The 16,723-nt window shown below is 44.4% G+C and overlaps 1 protein-coding gene across 2 annotated transcripts; it reads left to right on the top strand.

The window, feature by feature from the left end:
• The first annotated feature begins 9,438 nt into the window (after positions 1-9,438).
• On the top strand, positions 9,439-16,425 carry gpr171 (G protein-coupled receptor 171). Of its 2 annotated transcripts, none has more exons than XM_030745098.1 (5): positions 9,439-9,572; positions 13,985-14,242; positions 14,592-14,801; positions 15,190-15,318; positions 15,775-16,425. In XM_030745098.1, the coding sequence occupies exons 2-5, from the start codon at positions 14,075-14,077 to the stop codon at positions 16,300-16,302; spliced, it is 1,035 nt and encodes a 344-aa protein (XP_030600958.1). In that variant the 5' UTR covers positions 9,439-9,572; positions 13,985-14,074; the 3' UTR covers positions 16,303-16,425. The 2 variants fall into 2 exon arrangements, with proteins under 2 accessions (XP_030600958.1, XP_030600959.1); XM_030745099.1 differs by having other exon boundaries at positions 14,595-14,801.
• Positions 16,426-16,723: the final 298 nt, after the last annotated feature.

The following is a 16,723-nucleotide window of genomic DNA, read 5'->3' on the forward strand; positions in this document are numbered from 1 at the left end:
ACACTCTGTACTTCAAATCAGCAGCTCCACTGTACTTTTACATAGCTGGGATCAGACAGTTATAGCAGGGAGAACTGACATCAGCAGGAAAAAAATGATTGAATAAGATTTAAACTGCAGTCATCTCTGCTTAAAGCCTCAGCGGTCAAATGAGACACAAGGCCAGAGGCGTGAACACTGGAATAAAAGACTGAGCTGAATAAATAAAATCAACTTTTATTACAGTTTGAAAAGAAATGCACTCATCTTTTTCACATTTGTATTTAAATGTATCCACGTAAACACCAGCGCCTGTTAAAAGAAATACTGGAAAGAAAGGCGAGAGAGAACATGGGTGCTGAAGTCCTCAGATATAAAAAAAAAATCCCGTGAGGCACATGAAGCCCTTCCTAAAAGGTCGGCCCGCTCTCAGATGTCAGTATTGTTTTTGTTCTCCTCCTCAGATTTCTTTGTAAAAGATCCCCCACCACACATGGGACTTCTTTCATGAACTTGAAACATTATGACTTCAGCTTTTGGTCTGATTATTGCTGATAATACCAGAACAACAAAAAGCATAAAGATGTAGCGGGCGGCTTCGTGGACTTTTTGTTTAAAGGTGCTTTTTGGTTAAATATCAGAGGGACATGTGACATGTTTTATCAGTTTTACACAGCACCAAATCACAACAACAGTCACCTCAAAATGCTTTATACTGTAAGGTAAAGACCCAACAGTCAAAACGACCCCCTATGAGCAGCACTTGGTGACAGTGGGAAGGAAAAACTCCCTTTAAACAGGAAGAAACCTCCAGCAGAACCAGGCTCAGGGAGGGGCAGTCACCTGCCTCAAACACACAGGGCCTACTGCCCATGAGTCTCCTTTGACCTTTACTTTGAGGTCAAGGTCGCCGAGATTCAAACTCACCTGGGAGTTTCAGTAGATGCATCTATGGTGTGAATTTGAACATCCTATCACACATCGTTTCTTTTTTTTTTTCCTCTTCAATGACCTTTGACCTTATAGCAAAAATGTCAGGGGATCAGGTGGTCTAGGGGTCACTGGCCAGCTTCCATGCAAATTCAGTATGAATTGAACTGGTAGCTTTGCTGTAACATTGTTAACAAACACACCAAAAGCAGTACCCCGTTCGCCCTCCGGGGGCAGGGTAATAACAGCTGTGCTACCACTGGAAGTAAACTGGGTACAGAGGGAGGTGTTTGCTGCAGGTTTTCTTTGAAAAATCTTGCAGCAAAGTCACTAAGTTTGCCGCGGTGAGGTGAACTGAAGCGTGATTGTGGCTCGTGAGTTTACGTCACACGAGTTAAAATAACGTGCTGTGATTTCAGCTGTTTTCACACCCACACCCACTTCACTGAGAGACAAACTTTCCCTTTGCCCACTTTTCCCAAACTGGATGAAAATGAGATTCAGAGAAAAACTGCTTTAATGTTCCTAATCTGATCTGAGATCAGCTTCACTGATCGATGGCGGCTCTGTGACAGCCCCAGCAGAGATGTTTCACTGAGTTACTGTTAAAGGTCAGAGGTCAGTCATAGTTTCATATTTAGGTGAAAACATGCAGAGCAGATTTCCAAGTCTGTAAGTTTTACCAATAAGGCAAACCTGTTACAATGAATGTCTCAGCTTTATAGGTTTCAAATAAATCAGGTCAGTTTGGGAGGATGAGACTTTTTTTCTTTTTTTCCCAATTTTGTTTATTAGATCTGGACCTTATCCGGCCTGAATCTCTGATCCTGACCCGTTTGGATCCTCCTGCTGTGCAGGTGGACTCGCACACAGTTTGCTGAGCCTAGGTTGGACAGATATTTAAAGTTTGGAAACATTTTTAAGTTTGTGAACTCTAAAAAACACTAGAGTCTAAATGTGTAGTCTAAAGAGTTTTGAGTGGTTAAAATTGATTAATATCAGTTCGTTTCTACTTCCACTGAGTGGCTTCTGTCTTTTTGACTTCTGTTATTTTTGGGGGGTTTACAATGAAAAAAGCCAGTGCTGCACCTCGATCAAACTTCCCCTTTATGCTGTCTAATGCAGCAGCGTTCAGTCTCTGCTGTGTGGTAGAGATTAAAGGAAGAGGAAATGAGATGCTGTCACTTCCCTTTAGTGAGAAAAGTCCCACAAAGCTCCCCTCAGATCATCACACCTACAAATTCTACTCTTTAATACCACTACGAAGATGGTAACAGCAGTAATAACAACCAGGAACTATCAGCGTTCTCACATGGCGTCATTAAAGGTGGTGACACATTAACACAGTGTTCAGTACAAGAGTACTGCTCAGACAACCTCGTCTTTGGATGCAACGCAGCTACTTTAGATAAACTATGTCATGCAATAATAACCAAACTGCGCAGCTTTGTAAAAAAAATATTTTACTTGGCAGTTGATGAGTTAGCTGAATCACATTTGTGTTTTGTTCTCAGAGTTTGACTTCAGGCATCATTTCTAACCTGAGTAAAAGCCACAGCTCGGCCCTGTCTGTTATTTCAATAGAGTCAAAAATGTGTCACAGTCTATGATTTCCTGTCCTTTTCATCTTTTAATACTAATGAGACACACAGTGGAGAAATAAGTATTTGATACACGGCTGATTTTGAACGTTTTCCTACCTACAAAGATTTATTGTAGGTACACTTCAACTGTGAGAGACAGAATCTAAAAAAAAAAGTCCAGAAAATCACATTGTATGATTTTTAAATAATGAATTTGCATTTTATTGCATTCAGTTCATTGAGCTGTGGATTTGTTTATACACAGCTCTCTGAAGGTCCCACCACAGCATTTCAGTCAGGTTGAGTTCTGGACTTTGGGCCGTTGCAGCAACTTGATTCTGTTGTAGATTTGCTGATGAGCTTGGGATCATTGTCCTGCTGCATGACCTAATTTGGGCCATGCTGTAGCTGTCAGACGGTCTCACATTTGACTCTAGAGTACTTTGGGATGCAGTAGAGCTCATGGTCGACCAGGTCCTGTGGCTGCAGAACAATCCCAGATCATCACCCCTCCGCCGCTGTCAGTTTGCTATCAGGTGTTTGTGCTCATATGCTGAGTTTGGTCTCGTCTGTCCAAAGGACATTGTTTCAGAAGTCTTGTGGTTTGTTCAGATACTTCTTTGCAGACCTAAACTGTGCTGCTGTGTTCTTTTTAGAGAGAAGAGGCTTTCTCCTGGAAACCCTTCCAAACAAGCCATATTGTTCAGTCTTTTTCTAATTGTGCTGTCGTGAACTTTAACACTTAACATGCTGACTGATCCCTGTAGAGTCTGAGATGGAGCTCTCTGAATTTGCTGGGACGTCCACTCCTGGGAAGATGGGCAGCTGTCCTGAATGTTTTCTTCTTCTTGCTTCTTACTGCTGTAATTCTTCAAAATCAGGACATCCCATTAATGTTTTTAAGTTAGCTGTTGATTGTCCTGATTATATCATTAAATGTCATATTTCCTTTGTTTTTTCTGGTTGGTTGTAATGTGTTGCTGTCACATGGTGGTGGAAACTCACCTACAACATGTTTAGTGACTGCTTTGATTCAACTAATGGAGGAGTTTGAAGGTCCAGGTTATTCTACGACTGCATTTCACTCACTGCCTCTGTTTGTCTGTTTGTCACTGCAGGACCAACATGGAGCGAGAAGTCAGCACTCTCAGGAGGCTGACAAACCTCACAGAAGGGGGGGGTGTACACCTGTGATCAGTGTGGGAAGCGTTTTACTCAGAAGAGTTCATTAAAAAGGCATCAAGTCATCCACACTGAAGAGAGGCTGTTCATCTGTGAGCTGTGTGGAAAGTCTTTCACCTGGGCTGGAAGCTTAAAAACAAACCAGCTTATCCACAGTGGAGAGAAACCATGCAGCTGTGGGGCCCCAGTGGAGATGCGTTCTGTTTGTTCTGCAGCAGAAACACCGGACAGATCAGAGGGATAGCGGAGAACCCTTTGTTGCTTTCCTTATTATTCCCCACACAGCCAACAGTACGCTGAGCCTCTCTCTGCGTCCTCAGTGGTCGTTCACCCCGAACTCTGACCCTGGACTTCCTGAAAGGATGTGGTTACTCTGCAGAGGCCCCTTCTTCAGTGTTGCATGCTCTGAATGTTACAGTCCCTGGAGCCCCAGCATGGTGGTGCGATACTGTGCAGCGGTTTACGTTACAAGGTTTGCTTATGTTTGTCTTGTATATCTGTGACGTGGAAGTGTTTTATTGAACAGTCCGAAGCCCATCCAAGAGAATCGTTTGCCTGATGTGAACACGTAGAAACCCGGCAGAAGTGACCAGTATGCACAAACATACCTGGAAGTAGGACTCTTGACTTTGAATCAAGGAGACATAAACAAGGAATAGACAAGCTTATCAGTGGCTCTGTGGAGATTTCCTCTATGTGGTCACAGCTCCAATAACTTGGCCATCTATGGTCAAATTGATGGAGGTCGTTGAAAGTGGAGGCAAAGATTTAAAGCAGTAGTCTCAAACCTCACTTTCCTGGGGGCTCTGGCCATTTTCTTTTCCTTAATAAAATTTACCATAATGATGCCAGAGCTGAAGAGCCTGTAGTGCAGATTTTAAGCCAAGTTCATTTTATTTTCCAATTAAAAGCTGAACCAGGCTTGTCAGATAAAGTGCTTTTGAAAACTGCCAGTGCAAAAAGATTCAGATGTTACTGATAGGTTGAAAAAACAGGTTTCTTATGAAATTCTCTCAGAGGCTGTACTGCCTGCAGTCTGAGTCCTAAAGAGGAAAACTAGGAACCTGTTATGGTCAACTCCAGCTCCATGATTTTGTTCCTGGACTCACCTTGAGTAGCTTTGCATAACTGCCAGTTCAAAATAATCCTTATTTATTCTACGTTTGTGCGACCCCTCAGTTCATCCACCGTCTGATTATTGCAGAGTACAGGTGATGAAGGGAAATCAGGTGCAACTAATATTTCACCCCCGGTAACTAAATTGCTAGATTGCTGACAAATACTTGAATGGCTGGGATTCTCTAAGGAAACTGTAAATCGGTTGTACCCGTCACATCTTTCTTCACATACCAGTGTCTCACACTTCCTCTTCAATTCAGTTTCCTGTTACGTGCATGTGTTTCCTCTGCCTCCTTCCCTTGCTGTCCTTGCAGGAGGTGCCGAGTGGGGCAGTGGAGCTCGCAGATGTGGGATTTCCGGGGGCCGAGGTAACAGCTCACCGCTGGGTGAAGTGGGAGGTTGCTTTGAAGGATGCTGGAAAATAAGTGGGTGAAGAATTGATGATTGACGGCCATGCGCCCAAATGTGGACAAGTGTTCAAAAACTCTTAAACTCTGAAGGTAAATCCACAGGTGGCTTTGAGCAGCAGAGGGACGTGTATTTCTAATAACTTGTGTTATTCACACAAGAAGGAAAGAGAACAATGCCGAAGCTCAGAGAAACCGTTCTTTGTTCCGTGTCACTATTTGATTTTTCCTAACTTGGCCTTCTGTACTGGAAGAACTCAGATAACCCCAGGGGTATAACAGGAAGTTAAATCAAAAGAGAAGAGCGATGGAAGGTTGAAGAGGAGGCAGTGAAAGCAGAACAAAAATCATGGGGATTAGACAAAAGTGGATGGATTCATGCAACACTTTTAAAAACTTGATTTATGAAGTGTTTCGACAGAAGGGCTACAGCTGGATCGGGACCCTCGACCTCTGCCCGGGACTCCGAGCAGACGCCTGACTGATGTGACATTATCATCAGGAGGCTTTAGGACCGGAGCTGCGTCGCTTTCACTGCTTCTGCAGTAAATGCAGACATGCATGTCTCAGCACAGCATTACTGTGAACCAGCTCAGTCACAAAGATATTATAAATATCAGCTGCACTGCTGAGATCATTTATGACGCAACACATTTAACCAGAATTTAACCACATTTAACATAAAATGTGAAATCAATGCTTCGATTGTATTTCATGTCCTGTGGTGGTGGTGGTGGGGGCTGACTCTGAAGTGGTCCCTCGTGGGCCGTGTTCAGCGTTCTCAGTCAGCCTCAGTCAGCGGTGGAGTTGGTGGCTTTAATTCACATCAAAGTGAGATATCTGTCTTTCACATTTACTTTTCACTTTTTCTGGCTGTTGCCATGGTGAATCATAGTATCAGTGGTTCACACGCGGTACTTTCTGGAAATGGAAACTCTTGAGTTTACAGTCTGAACCTGCTGTCCTGGTATCAGCATCATGCACAGCTTGAATAAAGCTTTACAGTGTGCAGCAGGTATCACTGTTATATGTTTTCAAATCAGGACAGCTTTGGTTTTACTAATGGTTGAGTTGGTGTGTGGTGGCCTATTTGTTCCACGGCTATATTTGCTTGTCTGTATGGTTTGTAGGTTACTGTGCTGCTGGCATGAAAAGTCTGTGGGACACGTGCGGTTTCCTAAAATGAAGCATGTGACAGACGCCTGTGACAGATGTGTGGTCCTCAGTCAAACCTCAGTTTTAGAGCAGCGTGAGCACTTCAGGTGTTATTTCCATGATCTCTTTAAATTCACAGGTCTCATTTATTCACAGTTCATTTATCACATCGTGATTTTCATTCAGTGCTACACATTTAAGCACCCCCCTCCCCCCCGATTCACTGCGCTCTTATCAGGTAACTACGGCACTAACCTGGATGCACCAGCTTAAAACCCCCTGAAAGGTTTTATCTGTAGCCTCATTTCTCCTCAGCGCCATCTAGTGACGGCAAAGTAGAACAGGAATTAAATTCATATCTAATCATAAAAAATAATGTTATATTTACCTTTTTAAAATTTACTATTTTAAGGCAATACGTTTGAGAAAATAAGTAAACCAATGAAATAAATAAATGCAATGTGGCAAAAAAAAAAAAAAACTACATTAAAGACGTTTATCAGGTGTTAACTCATTCAAGCCCCCAGGTGTCATGGTCCTGGGCCGTCTGCCCGGCGTTTTGTGTTCAGTTTTATTTTCCCTGAGTTTTGTTGTTTCCCATTTTTTTTATTCTTTTGTTCCCTTTGTCTCTGTCTCCCCTGCTTCATGGTCTTGTCTGTTTTGTCATTTTGTCTTGGCCCTGACCTCCTGTGTTTTCATGTTGAGTTTTTCCTCGTGTTGTGACTAGTCTGCGTCTCTGTCCCATGTCTGTGTGCCAGTTCCCCGTATGTAGTCTGAGTGTACCTAGGTTAGTCACTTCCTGTTTTATTTTGCCAGTCTTGTGTTCCCTGTGCTTTGTGTTTAGTTTTGCTTCCCCTATGTTGTTAGTCTCATTTGCTTCACCTGCTGTGCCCTGCTGTCTCCTCTTGCCCTGATTACCTATTGTGTATTTAAGCCCTCAGTTTTCATCTGTCTGTTGTCATCATTGCTTCCTATTCTGTGTGTCTCTCTGTTCCTCCCCAGTTTCGATCGAGCGCTGGTCCCAGTGTAGGTTTGTTTTTGTTTTCTGTCTCATCATAATAAACCACTGTAAGTTAACCCCTGCTGAGTCCTGCATTTTGGGTCCAACCCCTCCAGCCACACAGCCCGACATGACACCAGGTGTCTCAGATCTGCTCACAAAGCTCTGTCTGCAGGTGATGGAGGGTTTGCAGTGGCTCATTCCTTTGGCATGAAGGAGATTCAGTGTCACTAGTTTTTGACATCCATATTTCCGCCCTTGCTGGCTGCTGACAGGCTTGTTTTGTTCCTCTTCTTCAAACTGACTGTCAGACTCTGATTAGCCAGTGCTGCTGTGCTCACCTGGCTGAGCAGGTGACCCATGTACTGAAAGCTGGAGTCCACACTGCAGGATTTGAGTCTGTTTCCTGTGTCTCCTCCCCCCCCCCCCCCCCCCCCCACACACACACACACATACACACACGTCTTTATGGGAACCTTAGAGGCTTTTCTGAGAAGCAGAACCACAGAACACAGTAACGTAAGCTGCGTGTGTGTTACCGGCAGCTGTGGTACAGTCTGTCCCCACTTTTGCGCAGTAACTTTTACAGAAAGCTGAGTGTTTACCTGTTCCTTTATTGGTTTTTATTTCCTGTTTTATTTTGGTAGTTAATTTTCTCCTGTGTGTGTGTGTGTGTGGCTTTAGATTTTGCTTCCTCTCTGCCTGATCCTCCTCACCTGTGTAGTCCTGGCCTTCATGTCTGTTCTGTGTAACTGTGTGCACTTCTCATTTCTGCGTTACTGTACTGTAACAAAACAATGTGATACAAGACTGCATGTTCTCCATGTACCAGTGTGAGAAAGTCCTGAATGCAGCCTCCGGTCTGCTCGCTCATGGTTGAGTTTTGGAGAAAATAAACTTGGATTTTCAGAGCTGTTCAGCTCTGGATTATGGTTATTATTCATTTTCTTATAATCCATGTACATAGAGTTACATGCATGTGCATAAACAAAGTTTCTGAAAAAGCTACATTTAAAAATGATATTTTGACAGTGTTGCAGTGCTGTCCGGACCTTTTTCTGGGGGAGCTGTGAAAGAGTGGTTTGAGGCTCTCGGCCTTTTCTAATGCAGCAGCACAAACCTGAAACACTCAGTCTGAACTCTGATGTTTTTGTCTTTGCCTGCAAGCTTAACTCCTTAATATGCTGTTTGGCTACATCTTTGTCTTATCATTCAGATGTTTCCTGCTCTTGTCTATGTTTTGATGCTTTTGCGTCTTTAATTTACTTCTCGTGTCTTTAACTTCTGCACACCTGCAGGGGCTGCAGATGAAAATGAGCCTGCGCGTCTATATCCTGCACATTCATGTGCTGGACCTAAATGTTCATGCTAATTAATTAATTAATGTTTAAATAACTTGAACAGAAACCCTGTCTGCCTGTGTGATTTTGAACTGCTGTGTTTATGAATTACATCTGTGCTGTACTTGTGTGTAACTTGTACTTCCTGTGGTCAGACTATAAGCATCACAATCTGTGCAAAAGTGTGTTTAGGGAAGGAGAACGTTCAATGAGATCTGCACTGTGGGTCTAACTGCAGCTCGTTCTTTGTGTTTAAAACTGAACTGTGGACGTCCTGCCGGGATGTTTCTGCTGTGATGTCAGACAATAAACAAGTCAAATATGAATAATTTAACTCCAAGTTTGTGATGTGTTAGCGTTTTTTTTAGAATATACTTTTAGTCCACTAAAGCATTTACTGTTAAAGTGAAGTAATGATGTTTTGTCTGCAGATCAGCTTCTCATTCCTTTCTTCTGTGAAAGTTTTTTTTTTCCACGTGTGCTAAAAGCTGATAAGCGTGATCGATATCAGGCTCTCTAGATAAACCAGAAGTCTCTAAATATATCTGCGTTTCACTGTAAAGAGACATTACTCACAACTCAGTTGCTGGAAACACCTTCAACATGTATATGTGTTTGTGTGTGTGTGTGTGTGTGTGTGTCATGGAGGTGTGGCTTGTGGTCACACTGACGACAGCAATGTGCTGCTAACAGGCAGGAAAACACCTTCCATCTGTCTGCAGCTTCCGCAGCCCTGAGCACATGATCTGCACTAACACACCGAATCAAACGCACCCTGAGGACCTGAGGAGAAGCCGGAGGCCCCGGTCAGTCTCTTTGGGATCCAACACGTGGTCCGAGAGTCTGTGAGGGGACGACAGAAGACGCGAGGGCAGAGGTTTGTTTTTACTTCCATAAATGGAAAAGATGATGATGATATAAGATGCTGTGTGTTCATCACCAGACCAACATGGGACAGTATGGAGATGGTCTGTGTGTTACCTAAATAGATGAGACATCATCCTGATCAGGTTCATAACAGACTGGCAGGAACTGCTCTTTTCCTCCTTTCCAGGGATCAGATTTATGAGGGCTCGCAGCTCCTCACACTGAAACAGACAGAAATGAACTAAGAAAGCAGTTTGAAATAATCAGTTTGTGTTTCTTTTCTTCCCGCTGTCTTTTCTCCCACCTCTCCTTTGGTTAGATTGTGTCTGTTCATTTCACATGTTTATGGTTGTTTTTGTGACTTTCTGGTGGTTTTACATCCTTTCGCACTGGGGCTGCATGACTTTGGGGGTTTTTGGATTAACCTGTCACCTCAATTAAACTAATTTAGTAATCTTTCCATGACTTTCACAGTGTGTAGGTTTAGTTTCTGACCTCGCCTCCTCAATATGTCACCCCCCCCCCCCCCCCCCCCTTTTGTCCCTTTGGCTGTCTTTAAGAAAGATGCTTCTAAATACTGATACCAATCATCCTCGTCTGCTTTGTGAAGCAAAGTGGTAATTTCCCCCTTATAACAGCTGTACAGGGGGAGGATATTTCTATAACTCACCTGTTTAAATAAAGTTTGCATTATTAGAGGCGTGGCCTATTTGACTAACAGGTGGATGGCAACACAGGTGGCTGTAGCTGCTAGCTGTCTTCCAGGCTTCACCTCAGCTAACTGGAGTCCCTGAACTGGACCTCTGGACCCCGTTTGTGCTGTTGGAGCCTTTTTAATGCAACTATCTGACCAATAATATGTCTGCTGTGGCTTCACTGGACTAACAGGCCGTCCGAGACGTTTTCGGGAGTGAAATTCTCAGATTTTATTGGGATATTAGTGCGCAGTCATTAGCAGCTATCTGTGTCTGTGTGATGCTCCCGTGCAGTCTCCACTCACCAACCATACAGTAGCATTATCAGACAATGGATATCCCTGCTATTGTAGCCATGTCCATCTTTTATATACAGGCTGTCCCTTTTTGAAGTTCAAGGGAAAAAATAAAAACACGTTGCTTTTGCCACTGAATTTATTCCTAAATATGAACATTTATTCTGCAGATTTCTCAGCATGTTTAGTTTCTTGATAATGCCACATCTTCTGTGCTGAACGCTGAGATGCATCTTGGGAACTGTGGTTCTCTCCTCCAGTGTTCGTATCCTCACGCGTCTGAGGCCGTGGTCCGGACACCAGTTTGGACATTTCTACCTCCTCTGCTTCGTTTTCAAAGAAAGCTAAACCCGTGATGTCACTTTCTGTGAAGCCGGTTTCTGTTACTCAGTACAGAGGATTTCTCCTGCCTAAAGATTCCTGGTTTATTGTCCATATTTGGATGAAACATGACTGTTTGTGGTCCACTAAGCCCCACTGCTGCTCATGCTGATGCAGTTTATTTTCACTCGGGCCTGCCCATGTGGTCCTCCTGCCACAAATATTCACAGAATGTGGATTAATCCACTGCTGATAATAATCCTGAAAATATGGACAGCGAGCAGCTGCTCAGAGACATTTCTGAGGCTTTAAAAAATGAAACTGTACATGTGAGATGTTAAAGTCTTCAGGTGAAGCCACAGGCAGAGAGGGGAAGTCAGAACGTGTCTGAAGCCACATTTTCTTGGTTTGGGCTGAGAACTCTGAGAGCTTCCTGTTCCACAGTCAGAAGCTCTCTCAGAAGGAAGGTGACCCTGTGGGATCAACAGTTTCATCGTGTTTTAGATAGCAGGGGTAACAACAGTAGACAAAGTTTGATTTTAAGAGTTTTTGTTGTTGTTTCAGTTGCAGTAAAACACCATTCTGTGTTCATGAGGACGTCATAGGGCATTTTATGGCATCCTCCATTTTGATTTGGGGCATGATGCGAGCAGCTGTAGAGAATTTGTAGCAGCAGGCTCAACCGCCACAACCAGCTGCTTCTCTGCACTAGAAACCACGGTGGGAGGACGTCTGTAATCCTTAACCAACCAATCAGCATGCAGGACGCTAATGTTTTAGGCAAAATCAGCTTTGGTAAAAAAAAAAAAAAAAAAAAAAAATGGTGGATTTGTAAAAATAAAATATGGGTTTTTGTCTGGAAGCAGATGGAAATAACAGTTTAATAGCATCTGCTCCTTTTCTGAGGCGGCTCGCCGCTGCAGTGGTCGCCTCACGGCTGGACGGGGCCTTACCTTCTGTGTCCTCAGAAGTGTAAAATCTCACTGAGATCAGTTCTGGATGTTTGGATGTTTAATTGTTTTATTTGATTTTTTTGGGGGGGTGATTTTTAACCCTTGACTGTCCATGGGCTGAATAAGAAATGTTCTCACCAGTAAAACACGCAGCATGTCTGTTGTCCTGCTCTGAGACACCAGTATTAACCAGAGAGGATAACTCTACCTGCGGTAGTTTGCATCATCAGAAAATCTCCATCATCGTGTTTTTGTCAGAGATGACTGTGAGCTGCTATGATAGACAACCTTCTTACTTAGGACTTCCTGCTTTGCACAGGTTTGTGTGTGACCGCAGGGCTGATTTTACATCCTGCACAGCAGCTCAGCCATCTCCTGTCTCTCACCTCAGGTTCTGCTGCTCCTTTTAAAAACACACGAAGAGAAACGCCGCACAGATGAGAGGGTGTAAACAGAAAGCAGCTGTTTGCATTACAGTTACACACAGACGTGGACAAAACTGTCGGTGCCTGTTTACAGGTGGAAAGTCATCACTGTGCTGTTTGGTATCATGGTGTGAACCACACTGAACACGGACCAAAGAAAGCTAAGCAGAGAGCTCTCTCAGGACGTGAGACAGACAATTGTGAACAAACATGTTAAGTGTAAAGGCTACAAGACCGTCTCCAAGCAGCTGGATGTTCCTGTGACTGCAGCTGCACAGATTATTCAGAAGGTTAAGGTCCACGGGACTGAAGCCAACCTCCGTGGACGTGAGCTCAAGAAGAAAACTGATGAGAAAGAGACTAAACTGGAGCTTTTTGGTAAATCACATCAGCTTTATGTTCACAGACACACAAAGTTAAGAACACTGGACCTACTGTGAAACCTGGAGGAGGCTCGGTCATGTTCTGGGGCTGCTTTGCTGCATCTGGCACCGGGTGTCTTGAATCTGTGCGGGTTCAATGAAACCTGAAGACTATCAAGGCATTCTGGAGAGAAACGTGCTGCTCAGTGTGAGAGAGCTTTGTCTCAGTCGCAGGTCATGGGTCCTCCAACAGGATAATGACCCAAACACAACTAAAACAGAACAAAACACTGGACTGTTCTGAAGATGAGCCCTGATCTAAATCCTGCTGAACATCTGTGGAAGCAGCTGAAACATGCAGGCTGGAGAAGGCACCCTTCAAACCTGAGACAGCTGGAGCAGTTTGCTCACGATGTCTCATTTTCATGAGTTAATTTTCAGTAAATTTTTATTTATTGCTTTTGTCAGTTTCGGGTTATTTCAGTGACCTTTGTGGGTTTTTCTTTCTTTAACAGGAGGGTTTTTGTCCACGTCTGTGCGTAACTGGTTCACATCGCTGTGGCAGCTCCTGCTTCAGATGTTTGGATTTAATGTTATTTAGATGTTTGTGTCTGTTTTCATCAAATCTGCGTTTTCTCAGGTGCTCTCACTGACGTAGAAACCTGAGAACATGAATCTATTCACGATAAAAATATTTTAATGATTAGTTCGAGGAGTTTGTTAGCAGATAAAAGCAGGTTTGTGGGCCCATCAGGAGGATTCAGCAGCTGCTGCTTGTTTTCTGGACTTTCAAGGTTTAAAGGATTTGAAGAAATTTGAAGTGAACCAGATGCTTGGTGATTTCTCTGATTTCAAGACAACATTTATATTTTACTAACTGACGTAAATCCATAATTGTAGGCGATGGATTTCCACTCAGAGGAAATTTACTGCAGCTGCTGCGTGTTTGTGTCAGGCCCTCTTTCAGTCTGTTTAAATAAAACTGAAAAAGTTTCCAGATCCTGTAACACCATCAGGATTTCTGCTCGAGTTATTTCAAAGGAAAAAAACGAGTAGGCACAATTTTTGGTTAAAAACACATCTTTAATGCAAGCGCCACGAGATCTGTGACACAGAAACACCAGAAAATTACTGACACGCTTCGATCAAGATCAGATAAGACTGCATAACACAACCTGCTTACGCCAACATCTGTATTCTTAGTAACATCAGGCCACTTTCTGCTAAATCAGCCTCAGCAGTCTGATACAGCTCTGACCCAAACACAACACGCAGCTGCAAATGTGCAGACATGCACGTAAAGGTTTCTGAGTGTTCAGCGCTGCATAAGAAGAGCACGACCCAAATTAGTTTCCACAACATTTTTGCAGCGACGCTCCTCAGCAGCACAAACCAGAGCATCCAGAGAGGATCTGTCGATTCGGCTCGTTTTCCTGTTTCCGGCACCAGATCGCCTCAGCATGACTCCTTCCACCAATCTCAGCTCCAGTGGAGCCGGGGAGGAGAAGCTTTGCATCGTCAACGACCACATGGGACCCTTCACCGTCCTCTACATCCTCATCTTCATCATCAGCCTGCCTGGAAATCTGGTGTCAGCGTGGGCCTTCATTCGCAGCCCCAAAGCCAAGGTAGGCCCAAAATAACCTGAGGGAATATTTGAAGTGAAATGTGAGATAAAAAGATGAAGTGAGACGAAGTGGAATGTGCTGTGGTGTCACGTGATGATGTAAAGATACTAAAAGAGCACATATCAGATAAGAGAAGAAGTGATGTGAGGATTGTGGTCAGTTACGGTGAAATTAGCTGGAATGAAGATTTTTCTGACCCCGTGACTCACATTAAGTTTCTCTTTGACCGCAAACTAGATTTTTAAACGTGTTCTTAGTGTCGCTCTGCTCATACTGTTAACATACAGAAGAGAAGCTCATGATATGACTCAGTCTACCTGTTTAGATGTTTTTGCTTGTGTCCCTTCAGCAGCAGAGCGCCAGCATCTACCTGGTTAACCTGCTGGTGGCCGACCTGCTGCTGCTGCTCGCGCTGCCCTTCAAGATCATCAAGGACCTCGGGGCGGCGCCGTGGGAACTCATGGTGTTTCACTGCCAGGCCAGCGCCGTCACCATCTACATCAGCCTCTACGCATCCATCGCCTTCCTCGCCTTCATCATCACTGACCGCTACCTGCAGGTAGCATTTCCTGCCTTCTGAACTGTTAACAGACATTTCTACTGTATGTCATTCTTATGTGTCAGTGTTTATTATGGAGAAGGTGAGAAGATTGAATTGAACCTGAAGTATTTTCAGAGACGCAGCGACTCAGTTCAATTCAGTTTTATTTATACCGAGCCAAATCACGACAGTCGCCTCAAAGCACTTTACAGTGTAAGGTAAAAAACCTTCAATAACACAGAGAAAACCCAACAATCAAAATGACCCCCTGTGAGCAAACAGTTGGCGACAGTGGAAAGGAAAAACTCCCTTCCAACAGGAAGAAACCTCCACCATCTGCCACGGCTGGTTGGGGTGAGTCAGGATGTCTGAACCAATCACCGAGTATGTGCGTGTCGTCCTGCAGGAATGCCACACTGTGCGCTCTCTGCGGCTGCAGGAGGTCGGCTTCGCCCGGCTGCTGTCGCTGGTCGTCTGGCTGCTGCTGCTGCTCATCATGGTGCCCAACATGGCTCTGCCCATCAAACAGATCGAGGTACTGTGACACTGCTGACAAATGTCCAAATGTGGAAGTGGATGATTCATTTGTTTACTTATAATTTTGCCAATCAGAAACAAGCTTGAGTGGTGGAACTTAAATCAAACATGCTCAGCAGGATTCTGCGTGACCAAAGTTCATCCTGCAGGCCAACTCTTTTTGTGAGGCCTGCAGGTGAGTCAAGGACATAATTTTGTGTTACACTAATGCAATAATAGTAATTGCTATCATAAAGCAAGTCAGAATGAGTGCAAATGAGCAAAACCATGAAACAAATCTGCTGATGTCAATGACACTTCCCCAGCTATAAACCAGTGTAAAACATATGTTTGTGAACGTATATGATAGGTTATTTTATAGTTTTTAAAACTTTGCCTGATATATCTTCTGTGAGGCTGAGCCACAAAGCTCTGCTCCGGGTTCTCACCCCAACCTTTCTGCTGCTGCCTGCAGGCGCGGTCCTACCTCAGCTGTTCCTCACTGAAGCAGGACATCAGCCTGCACTGGCACGCCCTCACCGTCTTCCTCTGCACGGCTCTGTTTCTCAACGCCTCCGCCGCCGTGCTCATCTCCAGCAGCCTGGTTGTCAAAAAGCTCCTGCGCAGCCGCAGTGACCCCAAACTCTGGGCCACCGCCAGGCGGGTGGCGGTTAGCGTGGCGGCCGTGGCATCGGCCTACATACTCAGCTTCGTGCCCTACCACGTCGTCCGCACCCCGTACACGCTCGCCCAGACCAAAGTCATCAGGGACTGTGAAACCAAAAAGCAGCTGTTTCTGGGGAAGGAGTCCACGCTGCTGCTCAGCGTGCTCCATCTGTGCTTCGACCCGCTCATCTTCTTCTACCTCAGCGCCCCGTTCAGGCACACCATCAGGAAGATGCTCCCCTGCAGCAGAAACCAGGCCATCAGTGCCGCAGAGGAAGAGGCGGTGGAGGAAAGGCTGCAGCCAGCAGCCTCTGCACAGCAGGAGGCCGCATACTGAGTGCACACCTGGCACCTGACAGGGTCCAGGTGACTGGTAGTATACGGAAACTGTTAGCCTGACTCTTCATAGACTTCATAGACTCTTCAATAACTACAAACACGGACCAAAGACTCAACAGGATTCAAGATGATCATTATCATTAAACTTGTGCTAATCAGTTATTATTTACTATTTGTTTATTACCTGCACAGCTGTTTTGTGTCTGTTAATAAAATGAGGACGAACAGGAGGATTGATTCAAACTGCCTGATGCTGTTAAAGGTTCTTCAACCTTTCTGAATATTTTTAATTTTGAGCTCACATGATGATTCAGATGTAACAAAGAAAACGAATCTGATTGACTCTCGTCAGTGTAGCACCGCGGGTCACCAGCAGAGGGCAGCAGTGACCAGCATTACCCGCACTCCTCCCTATACTG

This window comes from Archocentrus centrarchus, chromosome 13, assembly GCF_007364275.1.
Source record: "Archocentrus centrarchus isolate MPI-CPG fArcCen1 chromosome 13, fArcCen1, whole genome shotgun sequence".
Lineage (NCBI taxonomy): Eukaryota > Metazoa > Chordata > Actinopteri > Cichliformes > Cichlidae > Archocentrus > Archocentrus centrarchus.